The sequence below is a fragment of the Haliotis rubra genome, unplaced genomic scaffold (assembly GCF_003918875.1).
Source record: "Haliotis rubra isolate DU_JTF1 unplaced genomic scaffold, ASM391887v1 Scf315, whole genome shotgun sequence".
In the NCBI taxonomy this organism is placed as follows: Eukaryota; Metazoa; Mollusca; class Gastropoda; order Lepetellida; family Haliotidae; genus Haliotis; species Haliotis rubra.
Window position 1 is genome coordinate 1064537 of NW_025766986.1, and position 10639 is coordinate 1075175.

The window sequence follows — 10639 nt, forward strand, 5'->3', positions numbered from 1 at the left end:
TGGAAGGGGCGCATTATAAATATGCATTTATTTATTATTATTATTATCCTTATGATAAGTGGTATATCTGTTCCCTTGCCGTTGAGTATTTGTATGCACTGTACTGATTTGGTATATCTTTATACTGAAAGTGGGTTATATCATTTTTATCTACTGGGTGTACTCACTCATGTCTTGTATTTATGGTTGTATTGGAGGGTATAACATTTTGTCCTTATGGAGTATTTCACCCTGTCATAAAGAAGAGTATCCCCATACCCAGTCTAAATGAACAAACCAGTGAAGGTCCGGGTTAGAAAATTAATATTCAGTAACCCATGCTTGTCGTAAGAGGCGACTTACGGGATCTGGTGGTCAGGCTCCCTGACTTGGTTGACACATGTCATCGGTTCCCAATTGTGCAGATCGATGCTCATGCTGTTGATCACAAGATTGTCTGGTCCAGACTCGATTGTTTACAGACCGCCGCCATATAGCTGGAATGTTGCTGAGTGCGGCGTAAAACTAAACTCACACACTCACTCACTCTAAATGAGAATATTCTAATATTCACTAACAGGACGCATAGCCTTATAGTCAGTACACAGGGTCATTTCTTTCTATTCCATATAAAAGGGTATACCTTTATGCCCAGTAAAAATGTACATCCTTATATCCACTATAGAGGAGTATACCCTTAAATCCATCTGAAATGGTAGTTCTTACAGGAAGTATCAGTGAATGTACTTTTTATCCATATTAATGGGGTATTATCTTATCCTCATATCAGGTTTAAAACGGAGAAGCCTTGTATTTGTGTAACGTGAAAGACCCCACTACAAGTCTTAGACTTTGTCCCAGTGATTTCATCAACTTCATATCAGGTATAAAGCGGAATAGTTTGTATTTGTGTTACGTGAAAGACCCCACTACAAGTCTTAGACTTTGTCCCAGTGATTTCATCTACTTCATATCAGGTATAAAGCGGAATAGTTTGTATTTGTGTAACGTGAAAGACCCCATTACAATTCTTAGACTTTGTCCCAGTGATTTCATCTGCTTCATATCAGGTATAAAGCGGAATAGTTTGTATTTGTGTAACGTGAAAGACCCCATTACAAGTCTTAGACTTTGTCCCAGTGATTTCATCTACTTCATATCAGGTATAAAGCGGAATAGTTTGTATTAGTGTAACGTGAAAGACCCCATTACAAGTCGTCTTAGACTTTGTCCCAAAGATTTCATCTACTTCATATCAGGTATATAGTTTGTATTAGTGAATGAAAGTTTGTACTTTGTCCCAGTGATTTCATCTACTTTATATGTATAGCGGAATAGTTTGTATTTGTGTAACGTGAAAGACCCCATTACAAGTCTAAGACTTCGTCCAAAGACTTTCATCTACTTCATATCAGGTATAAAGCGGAATAGTTTGTATTAGTGTAACGTGAAAGACCCCATTACAAGTCTTAGACTTTGTCCCAGTGATTTCATCTACTTCATATCAGGTATAAAGCGGAATAGTTTGTATTTGTGTAACGTGAAAGACCCCATTACAAGTCGTCTTAGACTTTGTCCCCATGATTTCATCTACTTCATATGTTCTGTATTGATCGAATGCCACATTCAGCCTATACCCAGTCAAAGTATACTCCTCCTGTATTCAGCTTCCACTCACTCCCCGGTGTTTGACTCTGGGAGGATGCTGTTCAGCTTCTGGTGGTTGTTCTGCCTCGTCATGGCGGCTGTGTACCGTGGTAACCTAATGGCCTTCCTGACGGTCAGTAGAACGTTCGTCCCCTTCCGTAGCATAGAAGAACTGGCTAACCAGGATGTGTACGACGTCGGGTCAACTGCAGGCACCTACCACAGCCTGGCCATACAGGTAACAGCATACTGAAAAAGTTACATGAGTAACTCAATTCAAGTATCAATTCATTAACATTTGTTCAGTTACCCTCTTCCTTTCTATTTCCGCTTTCCCTTTGAGTTTTGGAGAATTTAATATAAAATAAGATGTCACGCAAGCACATCGCACATACAATATGCATGGTCGTGCTTTATAGTATTTGCTCACAGCTAGAGTGCTTCGCAATACCTGGTGTCATCACTGGTACAGTCAAATAGCATTTTAGTTCATGCTGGAAATTTGTTTCGGTGGATGACCGTCCGTGGATATTCTATGGTGTTTACCTTTTGTATTTCCAAGCGATACTTAAACACCTATTAACATATTCTTAATTTGTTTGGTTTGTTGTATTTTTTCCTTCTTTTTGTTTGTTGTGTGTTTTTTAACCTCCTTATCAGTACACCTACATGAAGTTCTAAATTGCATAATTTTCTATGTTTCAGACATCTAACCAAACTGTTATGAAAAAGTTATGGAAGAAAATAGAGAAAACGCGACAGGAAAGCCCAGCAAACAGAGATGCCGAGCATCAGTTTCAGCTACAGAGGCTGCATGAAGGCTACTACGCCCTCATCGAAACAAGCACCCTTGCCGATAACATCATGAGTGACACTTGTTCTCTGGCCAGGATGAGAGAAGGTTTCCTGCCATCTACCGGTGGTATGACCTTCCCCGTGTATTCCCCACTAGCACGGCTCTTCTACCTGGAGTAAGCGTACTGTCGTTACAATACCTTTATGTCCATATTCCCCACTAGCACGGCTCTTCTACCTGGAGTAAGCGTACTGTCGTTACAATACCTTTATGTCCATATTCCCCACTAGCACGGCTCTTCTACCTGGAGTAAGCGTACTGTCGTTACAATACCTTTATGTCCATATTCCCCACTAGCACGGCTCTTCTACCTGGAGTAAGTGTACTGTCGTTACAATACCTTTATGTCCATATTCCCCACTAGCACGGCTCTTCTACCTGGAGTAAGCGTACTGTCGTTACAATACCTTTTATGTCCATATTCCCCACTAGCACGGCTCTTCTACCTGGAGTAAGTGTACTGTCGTTACAATACCTTTATGTCCATATTCCTCACTAGCACGGTTCTTCTACCTGGAGTAAGTGTACTGTCGTTACAATACCTTTATGTCAATATTCCCCACTAGCACGGCTCTTCTACCTGGAGTAAGCGTACTGTCGTTACAATACCTTTATGTCAATATTCCCCACTAGCACGGCTCTTCTACCTGGAGTAAGTGTACTGTCGTTACAATACCTTTATGTCCATATTCCCCACTAGCACGGCTCTTCTACCTGGAGTAAGTGTACTGTCGTTACAATACCTTTATGTCCATATTCCCCCACTAGCACGGCTCTTCTACCTGAGTAAGCGTACCTGTCGTTACAATACCTTTTATGTCCATATTCCCACTAGCACGGCTCTTCTACCTGGAGTAAGTGTACTGCCGTTACAATACCTTTATGTCCATATTCCCCACTCAGCACGGCTCTTCCACCTGGAGTAAGTGTACTGTCGTTACAATACCTTTATGTCAATATTCCCCACTAGCACGGCTCTTCTACCTGGAGTAAGTGTACTGTCGTTACAATACCTTTATGACAATATTCCCCACTAGCACGGCTCTTCTACCTGGAGTAAGCGTACTGTCGTTACAATACCTTTATGTCCATATTCCCCACTAGCACGGCTCTTCTACCTGGAGTAAGTGTACTGTCGTTACAATACCTTTATGTCCATATTCCCCACTAGCACGGCTCTTCTACCTGGAGTAAGGGTACTCTCGTTACAATGCCTTTATGTCCATATTCCCCACTAGCACGGCTCTTCTACCTGGAGTAAGCGTACTGTCGTTACAATACCTTTATGTCCATATTCCCCACTAGCACGGCTCTTCTACCTGGAGTAAGTGTACCTGTCGTTACAATACCTTTATGTCCATATTCCCCACTAGCACGGCTCTTCTACCTGGAGTAAGTGTACTGTCGTTACAATGCATTTATGTCCATATTCCCCACTAGCACGGCTCTTCTACCTGGAGTTAGCGTACTGTCGTTACAATGCCTTTATGTCCATATTCCTCACTAGCACGGGTCTTCTATCTGGAGTCAGTGTACAAACCGAAACATGAGTCTCATTTACCAGTTCAGACAATGACCTACTTTTCAGCCGATCCGAATTTTCTCGTGTGAAAGTGAAAAGAGATACTACAAACAAACTATGGTTACACTGACTTCAAATTCCTTGTTACCTAAGAAAATAGTATTTACAAAGTAATCTTAATTTTTAAGTTTAATAAAATTGTATTTCTATATTTTATGACGAGGTTTAGGCAACATCTCTTTAACAAAGACGCCACAGACTGCCCCTGTTTGTAGAGGTCATACAATGATTCACAATTCATTTGGCTTACTGGTTACACCTTTTATTTGTTCTTTGTGCTTATTGAATGTATTTGTTTAATGTACAATGTGCTTGATATAATATCAAGTCCGTACCACACCGCCAAACTTTTCTAGCGGCAGAGCCTCGTTTTGAGATTTTCACGATTTCCAGATTTTCGTTTGTCAGAGCACGCTGTACGACAAAGCACGCTGCACGACGCTTTTGCAAGGGTTAGAAGGAGTGTACTGTTACAAAATACAAGTGATTAGATGTATCAAGTAATCCTGATTAATATCTATATATCCAGTTGAATGAGTTGGTCTCAAAATTCTGGACTGGTAATTCTTCTAAGTTGCGCAATAGGACAGAACTCAGTCAGCAGGAAACAAGACTGTTGTCTAGTCAATGTTTTGACTTGTGTCGTTACAATACCTTTATGTCCATATTCCCCACTAGCACGGCTCTTCTACCTGGAGTAAGTGTACTGCCGTTACAATACCTTTATGTCAATATTCCCCACTAGCACGGCTCTTCTACCTGGAGTAAGCGTACTGTCGTTACAATACCTTTATGTCCATATTCCCCACTAGCACGGCTCTTCTACCTGGAGTAAGTGTACTGTCGTTACAATACCTTTATGTCCATATTCCTCACTAGCACGGCTCTTCTACCTGGAGTAAGTGTACTGTCGTTACAATACCTTTATGTCCATATTCCCCACTAGCACGGCTCTTCTACCTGGAGTAAGCGTACTGTCGTTACAATACCTTTATGTCCATATTCCCCACTAGCACGGCTCTTCTACCTGGAGTAAGTGTGCTGTCGTTACAATACCTTTATGTCCATATTCCCCACTAGCACGGCTCTTCTACCTGGAGTAAGTGTGCTGTCGTTACAATACCTTTATGTCCATATTCCCCACTAGCACGGCTCTTCTACCTGGAGTAAGCGTACTGTCGTTACAATACCTTTATGTCCATATTCCCCACTAGCACGGCTCTTCTACCTGGAGTAAGTGTACTGTCGTTACAATACCTTTATGTCCATATTCCCACTAGCACGGCTCTTCTACCTGGAGTAAGTGTACTGTCGTTACAATACCTTTATGTCCATATTCCCCACTAGCACGGCTCTTCTACCTGGAGTAAGTGTACTGTCGTTACAATACCTTTATGTCCATATTCCCCACTAGCACGGCTCTTCTACCTGGAGTAAGTGTACTGTCGTTACAATACCTTTATGTCCATATTCCCCACTAGCACGGCTCTTCTACCTGGAGTAAGTGTACTGTCGTTACAATACCTTTATGTCAATATTCCCCACTAGCACGGCTCTTCTACCTGGAGTAAGTGTACTGTCGTTACAATACCTTTATGTCAATATTCCCCACTAGCACGGCTCTTCTACCTGGAGTAAGTGTACTGTCGTTACAATACCTTTATGTCCATATTCCCCACTAGCACGGCTCTTCTACCTGGAGTAAGGGTACTCTCGTTACAATGCCTTTATGTCCATATTCCCCACTAGCACGGCTCTTCTACCTGGAGTAAGCGTACTGTCGTTACAATACCTTTATGTCCATATTCCCCACTAGCACGGCTCTTCTACCTGGAGTAAGGGTACTCTCGTTACAATGCCTTTATGTCCATATTCCCCACTAGCACGGCTCTTCTACCTGGAGTAAGCGTACTGTCGTTACAATACCTTTATGTCCATATTCCCCACTAGCACGGCTCTTCTACCTGGAGTAAGTGTACTGTCGTTACAATGCCTTTATGTCCATATTCCCCACTAGCACGGCTCTTCTACCTGGAGTTAGCGTACTGTCGTTACAATACCTTTATGTCCATATTCCTCACTAGCACGGGTCTTCTATCTGGAGTCAGTGTACAAACCGAAACATGAGTCTCATTTACCAGTTCAGACAATGACCTACTTTTCAGCCGATCCGAATTTTCTCGTGTGAAAGTGAAAAGAGATACTACAAACAAACTATGGTTACACTGACTTCAAATTCCTTGTTACCTAAGAAAATAGTATTTACAAAGTAATCTTAATTTTAAGTTTAATAAAATTGTATTTCTATATTTTATGACGAGGTTTAGGCAACATCTCTTTAACAAAGACGCCACAGACTGCCCCTGTTTGTAGAGGTCATACAATGATTCACAATTCATTTGGCTTACTGGTTACACCTTTTATTTGTTCTTTGTGCTTATTGAATGTATTTGTTTAATGTACAATGTGCTTGATATAATATCAAGTCCGTACCACACCGCCAAACTTTTCTAGCGGCAGAGCCTCGTTTTGAGATTTCCACGATTTCCAGATTTTCGTTTGTCAGAGCACGCTGTACGACAAAGCACGCTGCACGACGCTTTTGCAAGGGTTAGAAAGAGTGTACTGTTGCAAAATACAAGTGATTAGATGTATCAAGTAATCCTGATTAATATCTATATATCCAGTTGAATGAGTTGGTCTCAAAATTCTGGACTGGTAATTCTTCTAAGTTGCGCAATAGGACAGAACTCAGTCAGCAGGAAACAAGACTGTTGTCTAGTCAATGTTTTGACTTGTGTCGTTACAATACCTTTATGTCCATATTCCCCACTAGCACGGCTCTTTCACCCGGAGTAAGTGCACTGGCGTTTACAATACCGCTCTGTCCATATTCCCGACTAGCACGGCTCTTTTACCTGGAGTAAGTGCACTGGCGTTTACAATACCGCTCTGTCCATATTCCCGACTAGCACGGCTCTTTTACCTGGAGTAAGTGCACTGGCGTTTACAATAGTAAAAGTAGTATCAATGCATTAACATTTTGTACAGATATTTGGTAGCCTTGACGTAGTCCATGAAATAAATCAGTCACTTACCAAATATCGTAAGCACATGTTGATTCGCTCCTAGTGCAAATATTTTGCCATGATTGAGAAAGGATTTAGGTGTGTGACATATCATCAATACACATTTGCAATCTTCACGTCATTCAGTAAAATATGGAACTATAATTCTAGGACAAAAATTGTCGCAAATAGTACGAATAGGTACATGCACCGTTAAACATTAATCACTCAGTCACTATTTAGAAACAGTTTTGTGAATTTCACAATACAACCATGGTACAATTTCATGTAATGGCGTTTGCAGTATAGCTGTGGTACAATATGTGATTTACACATCAGTGTGCGATAAACCTAGAGATTAAACCCTTTCCAGGCAGAATGTTTCTGAAGAGAGTCACGAGTGGGTATCCTGTCTCACTGACCTTCTCTAGTCAAGACCTGTAGTCTATTTGTCTCCTGCTAACGGGATCAGGTGGTCAGAGTCCTGAATAGGCGTTGGGTAAATAGAGATTATTAACCAAGTGTGTTTCCGTTTCATAAATATCATATATTTGGAATAAAAATTGTATTATGCGAGCCTTTGGCGAGCATAGTACATATTTCCTATTCTAATATATGATATTTTTTATACGGAAGCACACGAGGTAAACTCTATTTACCCAACGCCCATTCAGGACTCTGACCACCTGATCCCGTAATTGAATAGAAACTGCCTACAGTGTGATGACTCTCATATCAATTTTCCTCGAGTCAAGCAAGGTCTAATACCATTGCGACAGAGGCATTAGCATTGTGACGTCATAACTGTAACCATTATGACATCATATGTCTAGCGGTATTACACTAGTGTAATATTGCTGTAAAAATATTACACTGCAGTATCTTCCACGGGCGAGTAATAACAACAGACAGTAATACCATCTATGTATGAAAAGCGTCTATCACAGTCACATTAACAGAATTTTCGAAAGTACAGGACGTATTACAGGAGAGATTTCCGAAGTTGTTCGTGAACCTGTGATAATTACAAATGTTAGTCATCATTGATCAACTGGCCGTTCATTGAAATATGATGATAAAAATATGTCAAAAGAATGCTAATGTAAACTAGATTGCTGTATACTATTAGGTATCAGTTAAAATACTCGAGTCTAGAGTTTCGTTAGCAAGGATAAGTCGAAGCGAAGGTATTCTTGAACAGGGACGCAATCAAACTATCTGATTTATCTCAATTGCTTCTTTAAAAAACAACTTTAAGTTCACGATTGAAGACATTACGTCTTTTCTTCCTCGTTCACAATAAAACTTTTATTATTGTATTATGTATTTATATATGTGTATAGGTATAATTAGTAATGTGAAAACAATGATTTCGTTCCCTGTATCGACACCCTCTGTTATTGCACATACATGAACAGAATTTTTTTTACATAAAACCCTTTAGATTCAAATTATCCTTTTATTTATTCTTATCACGTTAAAATCAATGATATGATGTCATGTCATACACAAACTAATGTGTATTTTCTGTAATCTCTGCTGTAATACTGAATTGTTAACTGTCGTGTCCACAACATATTATCACGTTCATAGACACGCTTGTTTGTCTAAAATGAAACCCAGGCTTTGTATGCTATTAACGGCATGATATATATCTAACTTAGGCCAGGATGTAAGTACTCTTCAAACAGAGCTAATTGTTGTAACAATCGTTATGTCAAACTCACGCAGAGCTTTAGGGGAATTGGTTACAGTGCAATGAAATCAAGCACGATATAAATCAGGAGGGAAATATAGATCGATGTGGGTTAGTCTGTAAGTAATCAATAACATATGGTCATTTGGTTATATCGCCAAGCACAAACACATTTAGACATTAAATGTTCTTGACTGAATATTGTATCACTTATCTTTGAGTCCAAAAGGTTTTTTTAAAAATTCAAAACAAGTGTACCAGCCAAACATTTTAAGCATCAAAACATGTTTAGTTATCCGACAAGGACTGAAAGCTATTTATTGACTGGTTACACGTCTTCCAGGTAGAGAATATATAATATAAAGATAGAGGTGATATTAGATTACTTAATTAAATCTGACAATAATAATGTTCCGGTCATGAAATAATATCGTACTAAGCGATACACAGCAATGGTAAATGAGGCTGGCATTCTGTCGTCTTACAGCTCTAGAAGTGCATGACGTCGTAGTTTCAGTATCCTAGTACCTTCCAGAATCACCAGAATTACAAGAATGGCCGTCTATATTCGACATGAACTTGGAAATACAGACAATATTTTCTCCTCCTGGAGGCGTTGTCCTGTTTGAGGATAGAGGTTGTCCTGTTGGAACAACTGGTTTCAGGATAGGCGTTGTCATGTTGGAACAACTGCGTTTGAGGATAGGCGTTGTCATGTTGGAACAACTGCGTTTGAGGATAGGCGTTGTCATGTTGGAACAACTGCGTTTGAGGATAGGCAGTTGTTCCAACAGGACACCGTCTATCCTGAAACTGGAGATGGTTGATAGTGTTTATGTTTGTCTCTATGCATTTGTGGAGGAATGAATGCCACGTTAATGACATCATTTCACCCGTCTTTTCAGCCTTCCCTATCGACAAAATGGATGTTGCGTTTATTTTATTGTTGAGTATATATGGAAACTCACCCTGTTTCAGACTGATGACGGTGATGGAGGCAGGGCTTGAGAGGAAGTGGTACAGTAAGTGGGTTCCCAGCCAGGACTCGTGTTCCGACGACTCTATAGCCGTGGGAGTGTCAGCCCTCCGTATCCAAGACTACTACAGTGCCCTGGCTGCCTGTGTTGTGGGCATTGGGGCGGCTCTGCTTGTTCTGTTAGGAGAGACGTATATATCTGAGTTACTACCACGTACCGAGTCGAAACGATCAAGAGACAAAGGACCTGGTTAATCTGCGTTTTTCTGATTACAATAGAAAACAACACTACGAATGGAGTCGTAAAAAAAAAAGTATTATTAATATTTTGACTTGTTTGTTTGTTTGGTATTTACAGTGCCACAACAACTACAATGTTCAATGCTATGTGGAGGTACGGAAACGGTGTACATTTGATGATCCAGAATATGTCGCAAGATTACATTGTCAGTAAATCAAAGAAGAAATTGCATATGAGCTAATACCATGACGCAGGTGCATTTTCCACCTAAGCAGGCGCTTTTTTCTGTCTCTTATTTCCGTGGGGATTTCCTGAAAATCTTAAGTAAATAATAAGTAAAATCTGAAAGGACCCTGGAACAATTCTTAATTCCTTGATCTAAGGGAATCTAGACTTGCCCAGTTATTTTAGACGATTCCTTTCTTAATTATTCTCTATGCCTTACAACCTTTCCTAATTGGAGGTTTTAATGGATTTGCAGACCAGTTTAGTGGATGTGGGTATCGTTCCAACCCCGCGGCTAACGGTGCTGTTCATAATATAACCCACTGGTTCACTCGATTACTGAGATATAGCTGGAATATTGCTGAGTGC

General features: G+C 40.3%; 1 protein-coding gene across 1 annotated transcript in view; it reads left to right on the forward strand.

Annotated features, from left to right (window-relative positions):
* The window catches only part of LOC124283432 (probable glutamate receptor), a 30963-nt gene extending 20838 nt beyond the window's left edge, over positions 1-10125 (forward strand). The window contains exons 9-11 of the mRNA XM_046719489.1: positions 1647-1864; positions 2332-2597; positions 9807-10125. Coding sequence (XP_046575445.1) covers positions 1647-1864; positions 2332-2597; positions 9807-10059 — 737 coding nt within the window. The 3' untranslated portion in view covers positions 10060-10125. The remainder of the gene's footprint in view (positions 1-1646; positions 1865-2331; positions 2598-9806) is intronic.
* Positions 10126-10639: the final 514 nt, after the last annotated feature.